Source organism: Lepidochelys olivacea (genome assembly GCF_965140295.1).
Source record: "Lepidochelys olivacea isolate rLepOli2 genome assembly, chromosome: 9".
In the NCBI taxonomy this organism is placed as follows: domain Eukaryota; kingdom Metazoa; phylum Chordata; order Testudines; family Cheloniidae; genus Lepidochelys; species Lepidochelys olivacea.
The window spans coordinates 43,319,121-43,339,030 of NC_140419.1; the positions used below are offsets into that span (position 1 = coordinate 43,319,121).

General features: G+C 44.2%; 1 protein-coding gene across 1 annotated transcript; it reads right to left on the reverse strand.

Annotated features, from left to right (window-relative positions):
* Positions 1-11,557: 11,557 nt before the first annotated feature.
* Positions 11,558-19,645, reverse strand: COPS9 (COP9 signalosome subunit 9). Its single transcript, XM_084639904.1, has 3 exons — positions 19,209-19,645; positions 16,425-16,497; positions 11,558-11,849 (listed from the first exon to the last, which is right to left on the reverse strand). The coding sequence occupies exons 1-3, from the start codon at positions 19,269-19,271 to the stop codon at positions 11,812-11,814; spliced, it is 174 nt and encodes a 57-aa protein (XP_084496030.1). The 5' UTR covers positions 19,272-19,645; the 3' UTR covers positions 11,558-11,811.
* Positions 19,646-19,910: the final 265 nt, after the last annotated feature.

Consider the following 19,910-nt stretch of genomic DNA (forward strand, 5'->3'; position numbering starts at 1 on the left):
GTTACTGGGGCAACGGCCGCTTCTGCCACCCAGCCAGCAGAGTGCTGCCACAGCAGCCAGCCCAGCAGCTCACAGGCCTCTGTTTCTCTCTCACCCGAGGAGCCGTTTTACCTCAGGTGCAGCCAGCGACCGCAAGCAGTAGCGAACAGCAGATGGCGCTCACGAAATACTAATCTGACAGATCAGGAGGACTGATCCAGAGATGAGTCAGAGGGATTTCAGGAAGCCTCTGTAAGTTTAACCTTCTTCTGTTTAATACCCTGGAGTGTATGGGTTTCAAGTGTAAATAAAGCTGAATGTCTGTGGTCTGAGTGAGATCTTCCCCCTACCCGTCTAGTAATTGCCCGGCCAGCGCTTACTGGATGTGTAGTATTAAGTGTTTAGTGTTAAGTATTTAATGTTGAAAGCTTATATGTTTAATGGTTATCTTATTACATGTCCTAAAGTGATAAGTTTAGCGGTTGTATTGTTCTAAGGTATAGAGTATTAAGTGAATAATTACATTGTGTTGTGTCCCTTTATTTGATGTGCCGCTTCATTCTTTCGTTGTAACCCTTGTCATTTCTCTCTTCTTTTACTGTCACCATTTACTTCTTAATAAATATTATTCCTGTTTCAAAAAGTATTACTGCTTACTTGTCTATTCCTCATCCTGTATCTGTGCCCTTTCAAGGGTCAGCAAGGCTAGCTTGCTTCCCTGGCAATTCCCTTAGGGCAGTTCATCATCTTGATTACAAGGTTAGATAAATCCATAGAGCAATTGAATACAAATCTTCTCGTAACATTATCTCACCCACCTTGTCTGTCTAATATGAATTCAGAGACAGACATCAAATTGTGATTGCTATAGCAAGTGGCCTAAACTCTTGTTTTCTGCAAGTTGTAATTAAGTTACTGAATATTTTACTTTTCATCTTGGGCCTGGGGCTTAATAGTATTAAAGACATCAAGATTTTGTAACCTAATTCAAGGGCTATCATTTGCATCTGAAACTCTGCAGAATGCCCCTAATAGATGGCGCAGGTAGCACGGCCTGTAGTTCAGGTTGCCTGACACTTTGTCAGAAAAATCAGTTTTCAGTTCCTTATAACTTTGCCAAACTTCATCTGTTTGGACTGAAATCTTAACTCTGTATATACTGAAGACTGTGAAAAGAGAAAAATATATTTTTCTATTAAAAATTAATACAAAAATGTGACAAATTTAACTTCATTTAAAAGCACTCCACAATTACTCAGTGGCTCTGCCTAAGCGAAAGTCTGTGCAGGTTAGAATGACACTTAATTGGATTTGATTTGTTCCCATACTCCTCTTTTCTAATGGAATTACTTTATTCACATGTTCTCACAACACATTTCTGCTGACTTACTGTACAATGCATTGTTTCCAACTTGCAATGTGGTTCTTCTCTGTAGTCATATTAATCAAGGGCTCTCTGCCAGATAGTGTTACAGGACACTTAAAATACAATTGCAGCAAGTTGCCATACTATAAAATATACTTCATACAACCAAAAATAGCTTTCCCAGAAATCTAACATAATTGCAAGTGAGGAAAAAGTGGTCTGAATGCTCTCCAGGACAATTGCAGTATTAACACACAGTCCATCCTATGAAAAGGTTCAAGAACCGCTGCTCTGTACAGAAGTTTGGAGTGCAATTACCACGTATGTCCACTAGATGGTGCAAAGAAATTAATCATTAGAGGGCCCGCTCCCATTTAAGCACCTAAAAGTGGTCATAAGTGTCACATTAAGAATTCCTGGGTGCTGCTGAGCTCCTCTGAAAATATGGCTCAAATAATACACTATGCCAGGACTGTGGCATAGGGGAACTGGGTGGTAGTAAAGGGGAGGTGTTCTTTTCCTAATGAATCAAGATGCTTCCGTTCTGACTAAATCTCTTCCTCCAGTCCCAAATTACCATGATTTTATATGTATATTACACTTGACACTGCAGATTGTGCATTCTGCATAGTAAATATTTCGGATACACTATTGCCATGTCACAGATCTCCACTCTTGTAGCAATGCATTTGAGTAGTTTGTCAAGAATAGGCCATTGGTCCCAATAATACTTCTATTTTATGTAGCACCTTTTTCATCCAAAGGCTTTATGAACACCGTGCCCAACTCATTGTTGCTCCCCAGCTGCTTTGTACAGGCTCTGCAGGCACAAAGAGGCTGTAGAGCAGACATAAGCCCCTCTGAGGAATAACAAGGTCTCAGGAGGCTTTTCTACTAAAGGAGCCACTAGTGCAGGGGCATGATAGGAAGTTTCTGGCTCAGTCAGAGGCTGACAAATAGTGAACAGAAGGCCGGAGATGTAGGAAAGGCATATCATATGACAGTAGGTCCGAGGGATCCCCTACTCTATGTCAGGGGTTGAAACAGCTTCCAGCCACCCATAATAGGAAAGACACAAGTCACCTCTGATCTGTCCTTGCACCGGCCCTAGCACCAGGGACTACAAAAGTGCTACAACTGAGTATTCCCCGGATGTGGAACTACTTTTACAGGAACACTCACAGGCTTGAAACCCAGCACATCCTTCAGTGCTTTGCTAAACTGGGGCCTCAGCAACTTGCCTGGACAGAGAGCCATTAGCAATGTATCTCCAGCTAGCAAAGATGCATAGAGACAGGCCACACCTGGAAACATTACACCCAGGTGGGGTTCATCCAGGATTTCTTTATAGATTTTTAAAATGGTGAAAAATAAACTATGAATCATTCACATATGTTTGCTGCACAATGATACAATGGTTCGTTAGCTAAGCGTAGGGCTTTATCCCAATCCCTTTGCTTTCTTTCATACCTACAGTCCCTTTCTAACAGTTTTAAATGGAACCAGCAGTGACTTTTCACTGTAGAGTATTTCCAAAGCAGCACAGCTCCTATTCCCATTCCAAATAACTACTGAGATCAGCGGTTGGCTGGGGCTGATTGAGGGACAGTACTGATCAGTGAAAAAGAGCTGCCCCTACAAGTGGCACAAGCACTTTCACGGTGGTTTCCCCATTGGAATGAAGGAGCGATTTGTGGTGTTTTCCTTCCGTCTCAGGCCCTGTGTGACCTTGCTACTTTTCAGTGGTTGCCACCACAATAGCTTTAATCTTGCCCCAGCAGGTGTTCTTGCAAGAATTTTCTAATTGCTGCTCTAATCCCTACGTACTGTGGGCGTTGTACTCCTAATAAGCGTGCAGCTCAATGAATGGTTCCCCCGATCCTTAGGGTGCTTTTCAGGGCAGCTACACCCATTCTTAAAAACAGCGACAGAAAAGTGCAGTGACCAAAGGGGCAGTCAAGCTAAAGGGAGAAATTGCCACTTTTTACAAGCAGGGTGGGAAGCAGGGTCCCATGCCTGGTGTCTTCCCCTTTAGCTGTGACTTGTTTGGTAGTCGGAGCTGCTAGTAGGACATGGACCCAGGAGGCCCTGACTCCTGCTCCTGTAGCAATACATTAATTTCAACTGTAAGAGCATCCATTTTAAACCTGATACATCTGGAACTATAGAAAATGGGAGGGACTTATTTTTTATTGGCATCCATTGTGAAGCAGAGTTTCAAACGGCCACACACGCATTATGGCATTACCTGGGCAGCACATGGTTACAGGTCCTTTCAATATGCAAACATCATTCACAAAATAATGCTTGGTTCTGATCTAGCACTTTCCATATTCAAAGCACTGGATCAACATGAACTAATTAACCCTCTGGCATAGGAAAGGGTTACCCTATTGTACAGATAGGGAAATGGAGACATAAACAAGTCCCTAACTCGCCCTCCACTTCCTCTTCCAGATCCTCGGATGGATTGTGGCCTCCTGCAGTAAACCCCATGGGAGGGGAGCAAGGAGGGCAGAGGGCCCAGATCCTCAGAGGTATTTAGGTGCTGACTCCCATAGAAATCAATGGGAGTTAAGCACTTAAATACCTTTGAGGATCTGGCCAAAATCTCTGAGATTCAGCTCAAAGAGTTTCTCCGAATTCTTCTACTTGGCGCTTGCCCCAAACCCCGTGGAAGAAACTAGGGGTTGGCGCCAAGCTCTGCCATTCCTCTAGGTCACCTCTGACCCATGGGATCCACTGGAAGCACAAAGCTAGCCTCAGTGAAATGTATACTTCTGTACAGGATCCAGGCACCCACACAGCTTTCTCCAGCTCCCGGAGACTGCAGTTCCCATTAAGCCATGTTACTATGGTTTCCCCACCTTGGTGCAGCTGTTTTAATAAACAGGTTTGTGTTCTGTCTGTCAATGAAGTGTCACATCTCCACTAGCGCAAAGCAGCCCTATAGATGGCTCAGGTGGCCAGGCATAGATCATCACTTCCATGTAGGAGCAAGTTCCAGGGGCTCCTACACTGCCCCTCTCCCTGCAGCCTGTGTTGGAAGCATGGCCGGGGGAAGTGAGCGTGACTTGGGATTCCCTGCGCCCAACAATTCCTGTATGGATCCCTTGGATCAATGCACCGCTGGCCAAGGTGAAGGTGGCTGAAAGGAGAGCTGGCTGGAAATTTTCTAAATGGGAAATTCAATACTTTAAAAAGGAACACGCTTTTCTCAAGAAAGGGACCTATTTGCCAACCTGCTGGACTAAAATTTGCTTTTAAAAACCACTGCCCCGTTGCCCCTAAGTCAGACTCTGCCCACCTTGTCTGTAGCTGGGGTCAAGGACTACAGTGGTGTTTAGGGAATTTTCACAATGCTGCTTGGCAAAGGTGAGATAAATTATACAAACTACAACCTGGAAGATGAAAAATAGAAATACTCACATATTTTCTGCAAATCCTCCCCTGCTTAGAGAACTTCAGTCTGAACTGTACCTGTTTTTTTCCAGGGACAGTCCTGATTTTGCATGAACATTTCACCTCACTTTCCTGATAACTGGGATTTTCAAAGAATAGTGCCACTGTGTGTATTTTAATATGCTGAATAAATGTGTGTTTAGAATGTGTGAGAAGGTAATTACCAGATTCCTCACAGACTGAGGAAGCTAGATTAAGTCAATTGATATATTTAGGCTTGGAAGGGTTAGATTTTCATCAGCAGGAGTTGATAAACGTTCATTTCGCCATACCCACACATATTGATGAAAAAATATTTCAATCAATAGTAATCAAAATATACAAAGAAAAATGCTGCTTGAGATCCTAGAGTTAAAATCCAGTGTTTTAGACTTTTGAATTAGGCTTGTTACAAATGGATTAGAGAATAAATAGTAAAAACAGGGTATAATTTGTTGATATAACGATATTTACTTTATACATTTTGACATATTGATAATGTATGTTAACGGTTTATGAAGTTTTAACTTTTTGAATAGCAATGTGTACTGTCATTCAATAATTGACTGGACAAATCTGCACCACCCCATAATTTCACACAACTATGAAAATTTAAAACTAAAATCTAAAAAAAAGATGAAAAGTAAATACTGATATTATCCATCAAAACTATAAACAAATAAAAATCAAATTCTGCCAAGCCTCAATATATTGATCCAGATCAATTCCTTCTTCACTGAGAAAATACTGTGGATTTCCATTATTCATATGCAATATTTATGGCACAGCCTTTTCTTTTCAGCTTCAGAAATATTAACTCCAACACAAAAGAACCAACAAAACTAAAAACCATGCCAGATCTAAAATAGATCTTGTTGATTAATCTTATGAGAGCTTGTCTACAGCCCTGGAACTTTAGGTTCCCCTGCTAAGCTGGTAGTCAGTTCAGAAGAGGTACTGCAGAAATACTGTACACAGAGTAGAGCAAACTCCTTGTAGCCTTATAACTGCTGCTTTCAAGTAGATCCTCACAGTTATTTGACAAGATGTTGCCTGGCTCTTTTGTCTCTGTAACTGAAATTGAATTGTAAAATTTGAAGTATACACATATTTAAATTTTTTTCTAACACAACATGTATTAGGTGAAAAATCAGATTCCTGGGAAGGGGCATATCACAGGACAAGCTGGATTTAGTGCTTTGCAATGATTTGTTTTTATCTCTGCACTATACTATCCTGCAAAAGAGCACGAGCACTTTGGCCTCAATCCGACCTAGGATTATGTACATGATGAATGCGCCCCGTGCGTAGTTCCTTTGAAGTCAATAGGATAATTCACAGTTGTCATAAATATAAAGGGAAGGGTAAACACCTTTAAATCCCTCCTGGCCAAAGGAAAAACCCTTTCACCTGTAAAGGGTTAAGAAGCTAGGATAACCTCGCTGGCACCTGACCAAAATGACCAATGAGAAGACAAGATACTTTCAAAAGCTGGGGGGAGGGAGAAACAAAGCCTCTCTCTCTGTCTGTGTGATGCTTTTGCCGGCGACAGAACAGGAATGGAGTCTTAGAACTTAGTAAGTAATCTAGCTAGATATGCGTTAGATTATGATTTCTTTAAATGGCTGAGAAAATAAGCTGTGCTGAATAGAATGGATATTCCTGTCTGTGTGTCTTTTTGTAACTTAAGGTTTTGCCTAGAGGGATTCTCTATGTTTTGAATCTGATTACCCTGTAAGGTATTTACCATCCTGATTTTACAGAGGTGATTCTTTTACTTTTTTTTCAATTAAAATTCTTCTTTTAAGAACCTGATTGCTTTTTCATTGTTCTTAAGATCCAAGGGTTTGGGTCTGTGTTCACCTATGCAAATTGGTGAGGATTTTTATCAAGCCTTCCCCAGGAAAGGGGGTGTAGGGTTTGGGAGGATTTTTTTGGTGGGACAGATGTTTCCAAGCGAGCTCTTTCCCTGTTATATATTTGTTAGATGCTTGGTGGTGGCAGCAATAAAGTCCAAGGGGAAAAGGTAAAATAGTTTGTACCTTGGGGAAGTTTTAACCTAAGCTAGTAAAAATAAGCTTAGGGGGTTTTTCATGCAGGTCCCCACATCTGTACCCTAGAGTTCAGAGTGGGGAAGGACCTTGACAACAGTGCATAAAGTTTAGCACCTGCGTAAGTCTTTTGACGAGCAGGACATTTGTTTGGACCCTGAGGCCAAGATCTTCAAAGGTATGACGTCGCTTAACTCCCATTGAAATCGGTATCTCTGACTGGGCCCGAAAGCCTCACTTTCTACTGCCCTGCAGCCTGTAAAGTCATTTATACTGGTGCAAAATGAGTGTAAAATGCTAGCTGTGATTCCAAATCAGATTCACCCTTTCATTCAGATACAGAGTGTTTGTACTGCTGTAAATAACTTCACAAGATGCAAGACAGAGACTCAAGCCTTAGGTAATGAAATGGTTGACGCAGACAAAATGCCCTTTTAAAGCGACCTCTGTTGGACAGGCTTGGACTATATGATTATTTCCTGACAACAGGAAACTGCCTGTAGACTGACTAGACTGGGTTCACTTGGAGACAGTATGAGGATCAAGGGCATTCTGTGCTTAAGTTAACCAATGTCTTTTTAATATTATCCCCAAATGGACCAAACAATAGGTTATAGTTCTTGATGAGAAGTTTCACTGAAGAGTCTATAACTCTTTTAAAGAGCAGAAACTCCATTCCATTCTCACCCTAATAATAGAGAGAAACTTTCACTCTAAAGTCATCTTACAAAGGAGACTAGGTATAGATAGCATGTGTTTCAAGTTCTGGATAGCTTTAAGCCGGCTCTTTGATTTTAATCTTTGAACATGTTGTTCTATAGAGAAGGAGCTGGAAAGGACAGTGGACAATTCATGTGATTCAGATTAACTATTACTGGTATACTGACGTAGTGGGATGTGCTGCTTCTTGACAGGATGTGTGCAAATATGAGAATACCTAGACATGCCACAGCTCTTTGCTGATACAAAAAAGACGGAAAATAACCTTAGAAGCATCCCTATGAGAAATCAGGAAAAGTTTCACAACCTAGATGAAGCTGGTGCCAACAGTTCCCTAGGTGAAGCAAGTGGCTAAAATAGCTGGCCCAACAGCCATATACATACATGGACAGACACACACACACATAATCATCATCTCAATATTTGCTACCTCCTTACAACCCAGCAGCCATTTACTTTTAGCATCCCCCTAATCAGACTTGGGATTAGTTACATTCTGTAAACTAACACTTGGACTATCAGTATGGTTGCAACAGCGGCTACTACTAACACACCTGCAGTTACTGAAGTCAATGAGAGTATGTCTACCCTGCACCCTAAGCCTGGGCTCTGACTCAAGTTTAAGCCTAAGCCTCCCCCTTCCATCCACACACAAATCAATCTGACTCGGGTCAGCAAATACTCAGGACTCAGATCCTAGGACCTTGCTGCAGGGAGTAAGTCAGACCCCAAGTCCTGATCGGACTCAGGTCCAAGCCCTGTCATTTTGCAGTGTGGATGTAGCTCAAGCTGCAATCCCAAGTCAAGTCTGTGTAGTGCAGCATGGACATGTTAGCACAGTTGCGAGACCCAGCTCCAGAATTTGTAAGCCCAAGTTTACAATGTAGTGTCGATGCTCAAGCGCAGGCTTGGAAACATTGAGCCCACAAGCTCGGGTCCTACTGCACAGTAGTGTGCAGTGTAGACATACCCTGAGAGATTTGCTGTTGTCTTCAGTGAGGAGAGGATTTGACCCTTCATCTTTAACCAGCATGTGCAGGAGAGGAAGAAGAGAAGACACACTATTAGCAACATCATTAGCTGGGAGAAACACTACAGTGACAGTGTGCAGAGCAGATGATGGAACGTTCCTGTCATGCAGCGCACGTAATAATCCAAAGGAACCTACTATGTCTGTGGGAGTATGACAGAAGTGGCAACTACATAAATTTCTTTCCCATTTTCATCACGTAAAACTTGTCTAAGGACAAGCTTTATTGTACAGTAGCTGACTTTACACATAAGCTAAGGAAAGGGAGAGAGACAGAGGGACTATTTTATTCCTGAGGGCATTCTGCGCCAAAAAATTCAAGAGTCTGTGCACAGTATTTTAAAATTCTGAAAAATTCTGCAAGTTTTGTCAATAAATAAATGCAGAGGCTCCAGCATGGCAGTGGGGAGCACAGGCCACTGGCTGCACAAAGGTGGGAGATCACCCTGCAGACCCCCCACTCCCTAGACACAGACTCAGCAGTGAGGCTGTATCTGACCTTGACAGCACAAGGCCTAGGCCTGCCCCAGAAACAGCGTGGGGCCCTGCCCCTCTTCGCCAGGTGCAGGGCAGGTAGGCTCAACCAGGCATGATCCAAATATGGAGATGCTCAGTTTGGGGGCGGGATTCAGGTGTGGGGTGAGAGGATTCTATGTGAGACAATCTGAGTGCAGGCAGCTCAGTGGAGGGTTTAGGTGTGGGGAGATCTTGCTGCACAGAGGCTCGGGGGTGGGGGAGGTATACAGGGGCAATGGCACTCTGCAGGGGCTTCCAGGTGAAGTGGTTGGGGCTCAGCAGATGGGTCTGGGAGGCTCAGCAGATGGGCCTGGGTGGTGGGGAAGTGGGGCTTGGTGGGGGTCTGGGGTCAGTGGCATGGGGGTCTGGATATGCAGGGGGTGGGGATTTGAGTGCAGGGAACTCAGTGAGGGGTGGTCTCCGTGCAGGGGTGAGAGTCCAGAGGCAGGGAGTCTGAGTGAATAGGTGGGGGTCCGGAGGCAGGGGGCTGAGTGAATGGAGGTTCCAGATTCAAGGGTTGAGGTTCAGTGTGGTGGGGTCCTGGTATGGAGGGCTGGGGGGTTTTGGATGTACTGGGTGATGCTTGGCGGGGGTGTCTAGGTAGGAGGTCAGGATGTACAGGGGGTTGGATGGATGCGGGAGCATATCCCCGTACAGTGACTCCCTCTCCCCACAGCTGAGGAGCAACGGGGGCAGGAAGCAGGGGAAGATGCTGAGCTTCCTGTGGCTGCAGGAGATTTCTGGGGGTGGGTCTGATGCAGCCCCAGCCACTCTTTGCATGGGAAGAGGAAGTCCAATCCTCTCCTGCCTCCAGCCCCGACAAGACTAGCAGTTGATCCTTGCTCAGGGTAGGAGCCACAGGCTGGGGTGTCCCCACCCCCATGGTGATTTACCTCTCTGCTTGTTGCTCCAGGTTCCTGAAACTATGCACTTGCGCTGCTAGGGAATGGTGTGTGACAGTTCTTGCAGCTTCCCTTTGCTTCCCTGTCAGAAAGTTATGTTTCTGCATGAAAGCAAAGAAATCTGTGGGACATATGGAATTCTGTGCACGTGCAGTGGTGCAGAATTCCCCCAGGAGTAGTACTTCAAGATAAAAATAATCAAAACTATGCACAGAATAATGTGTGAAAAGCTAGAAATACAGAGTTGAGTAAACTGAAGCTTTATTATACAGTGTGGTAAAATACCAGTACTTCTCAGTAGTATAGGTGAAATTTAGGAAGTGTGGGGCCTTTAGTTCAACCTCCCCAAATCTTTTAAACAGGAGTCACATGTGAAAAGGAAATGAAGGTCAATAGCTGTGTAGGGCCCCAAGGGTCCAGCTACAAAGGCCAGAAAGGAAATTACAGCTGGCATTAATACTGCTGTCAACTCAGAATGAAGAGAGTATAAAAGAAGAGATGCCAAAAGGAGAATTTGAACTTACATGGTTTAGAAATGCAAATGGAGCCAGGTAAGGCAAAGACACTAGCCCTTCACTTTTTTTTAAATGAAGACAGCATGCTCTGAGAGAGTTTTGCTCAAGTAAGGGCAAATATAAAGAGCAAGGTCTCACTGTAATAAAATAGGCACTGTCCTAGTCAGAGTATGGGAATGTGAAATACAACAATTTGGGTCAAAAATCATGGTTACAATTAGGCAATGGGCAGTTATAAAGGAGCAGCCTGTATATAATTTAGTCCAGAATAAGGATCACAGTCAAAGGTTAGTTTTTCTGATGAGAAATTATGGAATATAGTCAAACCTAAGATTAAACTGGGTAGCATTCCTGAATATGAAAACATATATACCAATTATAAACTTCCATTGTACCTTTTAATTGCAAAACTCAGTATTTGAACACTGGGAGGAGCAGGCACATGCCTTTCTTAAGTATAAATTGTACTAAGAGGTGGGATATAAAATTTATGCCTGGTAACAGTCAGCTTTAGCATACTTGTACTCTTCAACACGGTTATGAGCACATCAACTGCTTCAAGAAACACAAAATATTAAAATATATTCTGGCAAATCAGTGAAGGAAGAATTTAGTTTCAAACATTAAAATAGATCTGGGTATTTTAAATCTTCCTAAAGTGTGATCTAGGATCACAAAGTATTTTTCATTTTTTGGCATTTTAAGAGTACATTATTGCAATATTTATTGTTATTGAAAAATAAATTTCCTGGATGGAAGATAAAATAGCTATAGAAATTGGATATTAAAACCTGAAATTGTAGAAAGCACATTCCCTTCATAGTGCTATGTGTAAATACATTCAATGTTTTACTTAGAGAGACTGGATAGCTTAATCCCACACAATGAGAAACAAAACTCATCTAGCAGATGGTAAAGCCTGCAATTTGTCTTTGCCTAATAAATAACGTAATGGTGAATGATTTTACAAAATTATGGCTCATCAGGGAATTTCAGTGCGTGACAACATCTATTAAACTGAAAGTACATCCCGGGGAGAGATTTTGTTCATATTTTATTCAACAAGCACATCAGCAAATACAATTGAAGAAAATCTACATGTAACCTCCTCATGATAACAGTTCACAACTCCTTTCTTCTGTCATCTTTACTGATCTTCTAGTTTCCAGCGGCTCTTCAGAGATAACATACAGATTCTCTCTGGGGTTGTGTTTTTTTTTTTTTTAAACAAACAGAGACAATCCTACAGGAGGATTCCACACCTTAGCATTGCATAGCTAGAAGAGTAATTTCACTGGATGTCATCATCATCAAAAAGATCTTCAAAATCTATTCCAAAACAAAAGAAAATTAATACAGTGCCTATGCACATGCTATTAGCACTCTGCCCCTATTCAGCAAAACAATTAAGTATTTAATTTTTAGCATGTAACTGGTCTCATGTTTATACACTGTTGCAGGATTGGAGTGTTAGTTGATAGTGTACCACACATTCAAGATGAATTTGACACACATGCTTAAGAGTTTTGCAGATTGAGGACCCTGGGTTTCAGATCATAGCTATGTCTGCTACTCCCACGTTTCTTTTTCTAAGAATACACTGTAATCTCACCACAATATGCTTATGATGAAGCCCCTAGCACCCTTTGTTCTATTAAGTAACTTTGGGGTTTTTTTGTGATGTGCATTGAAATCTGGGGTTTGTAACTTGTCAAGGTTTCATGTGCAGATGAGTCTTGTCATTGAAATCTAGTCCTTGTTGGACACTTGCTTATGTGAGAATATTACCATACAATTTGCTATTATTCACAGTTTCAGTTTGGGAGAGGTCCAAGGTTAGATCCCCTTGCTATTCAAATGTCTTGACTTAAATGCACTGGTGGAACTTTATGGAGATGCCTGCATGGCACTTATGCCTGGCTCTACTCTATACAGTCACTCTTTCAGTTGTAAGACACATGCACTAAAAAACTGGGTCATTCCAAGTAAAACCACTTTAATTTATGGGTTTACTAACCAGATGTAAAAACAACAACCCTAAAACACTTTGAACATAGACAGAACCCCTAAACAGTCTCAAGACATTTTTGAGATTAACCATTCTCCATAGTTTGTGACAATGCCGTCTCAACCACAGTAAGTTTTAGTAATACCATGGGTTTGTCAGTTCTTTGCTGTATAGCTGTCAAAGCTGTATTATTTACCAAACATGGAAAATGTGTATTGCCCAGGCATATGTTGTATTTCCAATCCAAAACTGGCCAAGAGCATCTTCGCAAGCAGGCTGGCTAACCTAGTGAGGAGGGCTTTAAACTAAGTTCACCGGGGGAAGGAGACCAAAGCCCTGAGGTAAGTGGGGAAGTGGGATACCAGGAGGAAGCACGAGCAGGAGCGTGTGAGAGGGGAGGGCTCCTGCCTCATACTGAGAAAGAGAGGTGATCAGCGGGTTTTCTCAAGTGCCTATACACAAATGCACGAAGCCTGGGAAACGATCAGGGAGAACTGGAAGTTCTGGCAAAGTCAAGGAATTATGATGTGATTGGAATAACAAGACTTGGTGGGATAACTCACAAGACTGGAGCACTGTCATGGATTGATATAAGCTGTTCACGAAGGACAGGCAGGGCAGAAAAGGTGGGGGAGTTGCACTGTATGTAAGAGAGCAGTATGACTGCTCAGAGCTCAAGTATGAAACTGCAGAAAAACCTGAGAGTCTCTGCATAAAGTTTAGAAGTGTGAGCAACAAGGGTGATGTCGTGGTGGGAGTCTACTATAGACCACCGGACCAGGGGGATGAGGTGGACGAGGCTTTCTTCCGGCAACTCGCAAAAGTTATTAGATTGCACGCCCTGGTTCTCATGGGAGACTTCAATCACCCTGATGTCTGCTGAGAGAGCAATACAGCGGTGCATAGACAACCCAGGAAGTTTTTGGAAAATGTAGGGGACAATTTCCTGGTGCAAGTGCTGGAGGAACCAATAGGGGCAGAGCTCTTCTTGACCTGCTGCTCACAAACCAGGAAAAATTAGTAGGGGAAGCAAAAGTGGATGGGAACCTGGGAGGCAGTGACCATGAGATGGTAGAGTTCAGGATCCTGACACAAGGAAGAAAGGAAAGCAGCAGAATACAGACCCTGGACTTCAGAAAAGCAGACTTTGACTCCCTCAGGGAACTGATGGGCAGGATCCCCTGGGAGAATAACATGAGGGGGAAAGGAGTCCAGGAGAGCTGGCTATATTTTAAAGAATCCTTATTGAGATTACAGGGACAAACCATCCCAATGTGTAGAAAGAATAGTAAATATGGCAGGCGACCAGCTTGGCTTAACAGTGAAATCCTTGCTGATCTTAAATACAAAAAAGAAGCTTACAAGAAGTGGAAGATTGGACAAATGACCAGGGATGAGTATAAAAATATTGCTTGGGCATGCAGGAGTGAAATCAGGAGGGCCAAATCACAGCTGGAGTTGCAGCTAGCAAGAGATATTAAGAGTAACAAGAAGGGTTTCTTCAGGTATGTTAGCAACAAGAAGAAAGTCAAGGAAAGTGTGGGACCCTTACTGAAGGAGGGAGGCAACCTAGCGACAGAGGATGTGGAAAAAGCTAATGTACTCAATGCTTTTTTTGCCTCTGTCTTCACTAACAAGGACAGCTCCCAGACTACTGCACTGGGCAGCACAGCATGGGGAGGAGGTGACCAGCCCTCTGCAGAGAAAGAAGTGGTTCGGGACTATTTAGAAAAGCTGGACATGCACAAGTCCACGGGGCCGGATGCGTTGCATCTGAAAGTGCTAAAGGAGTTGGCGGATGTGATTGCAGAGCCATTGGCCATTATCTTTGAAAACTCATGGCGATCGGGGGAAGTCCCGGACAACTGGAAAAAGGCTAATGTAGTGCCCATCTTTAAAAAAGGGAAGAAGGAGGATCCTGGGAACTACAGGCCAGTCAGCGTCACCTCAGTCCCCCGAAAAATCATGGAGCAGGTCCTCAAGGAATCAATTCTGAAGCACTTAGATCAGAGGAAAGTGATCAGGAACAGTCAGCATGGATTCATCAAGGGCAAGTCATGCCTGACTAATCTAATTGCATTCCATGATGAGATAACTGGTTCTGTGGATGAAGGGAAAGCAGTGGACGTGTTGTTCCTTGACTTTAGCAAAGCTTTTGACACGGTCTCCCACAGTATTCTTGCCAGCAAGTTAAAGAAGTATGGGCTGGATGAATGGTCTATAAGGTGGACAGAAAGCTGGCTAGATTGTCGGGCTCAACGGGTAGTGATCAATGGCTCCATGTCTAGTTGGCAGCCGGTATCAAGTGGACTGCCCCAAGGGTCGGTCCTCAGGCCGGTTTTGTTCAATATCTTCATTAATGATCTGGAGGATGGTGTGGATTGCACCCTCAGCAAGTTTGCAGATGACACTAAACTGGGAGGAGAGGTACATACGCTGGAGGATAGGGATAGGATACAGAGGGACCTAGACAAATTGAAAGATTGGGCCAAAAGAAATCTGATGAGGTTCAGTAAGGATAAGTGCAGGGTCCTGCACTTAGGACGGAAGAATCCCATGCACCGCTATAGACTAGGGATCGAATGGCTCAGCAGCCATTCTGCAGAAAAGGACCTAGGGGTGACAGTGGACGAGAAGCTGGATATGAATCAACAGTGTGCCCTTGTTGCTAAGAAGGCCAATGGCATTTTGGGATGTATAAGTAGGGGCACTGCAAGCAGATCGAAGGACGTGATCGTTCCCCTCTATTCGACACTGGTGAGGCCTCATCTGGAGTACTGTGTCCAGTTTTGGGCCCCACACTACAAGAAGGATGTGGAAAAATTGGAAAGAGTCCAGCGGAGGGCAACAAAATGATTAGGGGACTGGAACACATAAGTTATGAGGAGAGGTTGAGGGAACTGGGGATGTTTAGTCTACGGAAGAGAAGAATGAGGGGGGATTTGAAAGCTGCTTTAAACTACCTGAAAGGGGGTTCCAAAGAGGATGGCTCTAGACTGTTCTCAGTGGTAGCAGATGACAGAACAAGGAGTAATGGTCTCAAGTTGCAGTGGGGGAGGTTTAGGTTGGATATTAGGAAAAAATTTTTCACTAGGAGGGTGGTGAAACACTGGAATGCGTTACCTAGGGAGGTGGTGGAATCTCCTTCCTTAGAAGTTTTTAAGGTCAGGCTTGACAAATCCCTGGCTGGGATGATTTAATTGGGGATCGGTCCTGCTTTGAGCTGGGGGTTGGACTAGATGACCTCCTGAGGTCCCTTCCAACCCTGATATTCTATGATTCTATGAAATTATCTTATTCCTCAATTATGCAACTGGCTATTCTTGAAAATAGTAACATCCAACCATTTTACCACGTTTCGGATTTGAGGTACTGATATGAGACAATCTCTTGTAAACAATAACTTGGTTCACAATTTCTATATGCTACTCGTCAGAGTTTACTAACACAGAGTCAGTCGTGCAACTATGACTTGGCAATTTCATTTGGAATGACCAAATCTGAGAAATAAATTCATTTTGAGATGGTGGAAGCGGGCAAGCAATTTTTATACATTGCCCAGTTTTATATTTCATGTGATTTAATTATTACAAATGTGACAAAGTACAAACTGAAATATCACAAAATGTAATTTTTCCATTCAAAAACTGAAGTTCAAGACATGTAAGAACAAAATAATCCAAAAGCAGGTTTACCTCAAATACGGCAGAAGCTGTCATGCTACATTACTCAAGATAAAATCTAAGGTAGGCTTGTCTTGGCTATTCTTGCTTCCTAAACTAATGATTCTTGTTGTTAATTTCTAGCACCAAATACTGTAAACCTACTAAACTATAAAATATCTAAAATATAAAAATAAAGTAGCACAGGAACTGAAACGTGTTGAATTGCCTTACCATTAAAGAAATCTGCATGAACTGCCTTTTCGTTAGCTGCTAAGTCCATCAATAATCCTGTACTTCCTCCTGCCTAAGAAAGAACAGTGTTTTGTCACCTACTGTGGCAAATTTAGTTTAGTGGCAAATCATAATATTAATTAATTATCTTGATCATTCATACAAACATTTACATACCTAACAAAATAACATGTGAAATATATAGTACATTGCCTCATCTTCTTCCTGCTTGCTTCTGTTGCCCTCTGTACAACTCATTGGAGTGGCGTGGCATGATTGTCTCTCCTGCTTCTGGAGAGCTTGGACTTAGCTTGTTTTATCGGTAGTAACCTTCATTTTATCCCAGCCTGTCATCTGCTAAATTTCTTAGTGGAACTGTGACAGAAATAACCAAGATCCCAATCCTGCAGTAAATTCTATACAAACAGACTGTGATAGAACACCACAGTAATGAACTGTTGGGGGAGGGCAAATAGCTTTCTGGGATGTATTAGCAGGAGTGTTGTAAGCAAGACTCAAGTAGTAATTTTTCCACTCTACTCAGCACTTTACATAAAAACAATTATGTAAAAGGTTGTTATAGAGAGGAAGGTGATAAATTTTTCTCCTTAACCACTGGCACACAGAAGGAATGGTCTTAAATTGCAGCAAGAGAGATTTAGGTTAGAGATCAGGAAAAATTTACTAACTGTAAGGGTAGTTAAGCACTAGAACAAAGTGCTGTCTAATGACAAAATAAATATACTGAAAATAGATGGAGAAATGTTTTCTCTCCCAGTTGCAGGGATCTCTGAAGATCACCTAACACTGTAGATGTAACATTTCCCATCACACGTGTAGTTTCAGTTGAGGGTCCAGTCTTAGGCCAGCTGACAGTGGCTGGAGCCAAATGCTTCAGAGGGAATGAACAGAACAGGGAAATTTTTCAGTTAACCATCCCCTGTTGTTCAGTCCCAGCTTCTGGCAGTCAAGAGGCTTAGGGATACAAAGAGCATGGGATTGCATCCCTGACCATCTTGGCTAATAGCCAGTAATCGACCTATTCTTTTTTTAACCCATTTATAATTTGGCCTTCACAACATCTCCAGGCAAGGAGTTCAACAGGTTGACTGTGAATTGTGTGAAAACGTCTTTAATTTCATCGTGTGACCCCTGGTTTGTATGTTTTGTGAAGGTATAAATAACATTTCGTTATTCACTTTCTCCACACTATTTATGATTTTATAGACCTCTATCATATACCCCCCGTTATCTCTTTTCTAAACTGAACAGTCCCAGTCTTTTTAATCTCTCCTCATAAAAACTGTTCCATGCTCCTAATCAGTTTTGTGCCCTTCTCTCTACTTTGTGTCCCTTTATTGAACATGTAACCAGCAGGTGGACAGGGCTGTCACTGGGCATCGCTTAACACTGGGGACATAAGGTTTCCCGCCAAAGACACGTGGTATCAGCTGAGGGCTCGGCCTTGGGCCAGGGAATAGAATCATAGAATATCAGGGTTGGAAGGGACCTCAGGAGGTCATCTAGTCCAACCCCCTGCTCAAAAGCAGGACCCATCCCCAATTAAATCATCCCAGCCAGGGCTTTGTCAAGCCTGACCTTAAAAACTTCTAAGGAAGGAGATTCTACCACCTCCCTAGGCAACGCATTCCAGTGTTTCACCACCCTCCTAGTGAAAAAGTTTTTCCTAATATCCAACCTAAACCTCCCCCACTGCAACTTGAGACCATTGCTCCTTGTCCTGTCCTCTTCTACCACTGAGAATAGTCTAGAACCATCCTCTCTGGAATCACCTCTCAGGTAGTTGAAAGCAGCTATCAAATCCCCCCTCATTCTTCTCTTCCACAGACTAAACAATCCCAGCTCCCTCAGCCTCTCCTCATAAGTCATGTGTTCCAGACCCCTAATCATTTTTGTTGCCCTTCGCTGGACTCTCTCCAATTTATCCACATCCTTCTTGTAGTGTGGGGCCCAAAACTGGACACAGTACTCCAGATGAGGCCTCACAAATGTCGAATAGAGGGGGATGATCACGTCCCTCGATCTGCTGGCAATGCCCCTACTTATACATCCCAAAATGCCATTGGCCTTCTTGGCAACAAGGGCACACTGCTGACTCATAGCCAGCTTCTTGTCCACTGTCACCCCTAGGTCCTTTTCTGCAGAATGGCTGCTGAGCCATTCGATCCCTAGTCTGTAGCGGTGCATGGGATTCTTCCGTCCTAAGTGCAGGACCCTGCACTTATCCTTACTAAACCTCATCAGATTTCTTTTGGCCCAATCCTCCAATTTGTGTTGGTCCCTCTGTATCCTATCCCTGCCCTCCAGCATATCTACCACTCCTCCCAGTTTAGTATCATCCGCAATAGGTGGGTCCTAGGAGCAGGGCCCTGTATTTAACTGTCGCTGGCTGGGGAGCCCCCACACCCTACCCCAGCGGGGCCGGGCCTGGCCCCCCCAGCGGCCCAGGGAGACGCACGGGTCGCGCGCAGCTGGACAGACCGCACCATGCACCAGGCCAGCACAGCCGCCAGACCCCGAGGGAGGGAGAAGTGGGGGGGAACTGCCCGCCCCCAGGTGCCCCGACCTGTAGAAATCGCGAGGAACCAGCCAATCAGATCTGGGACCGCTGCCCAGACTCGCATCCTGTCAGCACGTGACGCAACGCGAGCTCCTCGTCCGCCCGCCCCCCCAGCGCGAGCCCGTAACCGCCAGCTCAGCCCGCGGCATCCCTAACAGCGGGGGGCTGCGCGCGCGCGCCACCTCCCCCACTAGCATCGTCACCTCGTCCAGGTCCACGTAAGGCCCTGCGCCCTCAGGGAACATCTCGTCCACTGCTGGCTTCATCGGCTCGCTAGGTCCCCGGCTCGCGAAGGGCCCCGGTCGGCACCGCCTTCCCCCTGGGAACCACTTCCGATCTGAGCTCAACCCGCCAGCTTCCGGTGTCAGGCGAGTCTGCGCAGCTCCACTCTCATGGCCCTTCTGGAAGCCAGGAGGACCGATCGCTCTATGATGCCGGGGAGCCCTGAGGCGCCGCCCTGGTTGCCGCTGTAGCTCTCCCCGCCCCTTAGGACTACCTGGCTCTCCTGGGGAGAGCGGAGGGCTCCTACCCTCTGAGAGAAGCGCAGCTCAGGGCTGCTGTTGGCCCGAGTTGGGGCAGAGTCACCCTGCTCCCTGCAAGGCACAAGCCATGACCAGTCTCGGCACTTGGTGACTGCTTATGCGACACAGAATTTCCCATGACCCTTTGCAGCGAGGCTAGGGCGCCCCCTGCGCATCACGTGCCTGGGAGAGTTGCTGGCAAGGGCTGCCCTTGCTAGATCCACACTTCCCTCCTGGGTCATCAGGCCAGAACCAGAGCCTAATTCCCGCCACTTCTTAGTTCTGTGATCATGTATAAGATTGGAAGCCGTGTTGTGATCGGCTCAGTCTCAGCTGATGAAGGACCGACAGTCTACGCAGTCTTGGTTAATCGTCTGCCCACCA

What these genes read in the sequence shown, in the direction of transcription:
- COPS9 (XM_084639904.1), bottom strand. Translation starts at nt 19,271, where the DNA reads ATGAAGCCAGCAGTGGACGAGATGTTCCCTGAGGGCGCAGGGCCTTAC. An exon ending in CTTACGTGGACCTGGACGAG is followed by an intron (nt 16,498 to 19,208) that starts GTGACGATGCTA and finishes GTTCTTTCTTAG; the next exon opens with GCAGGAGGAAGTACAGGATT. An exon ending in TCATGCAGATTTCTTTAATG is followed by an intron (nt 11,850 to 16,424) that starts GTAAGGCAATTC and finishes GTTTTGGAATAG; the next exon opens with ATTTTGAAGATCTTTTTGAT.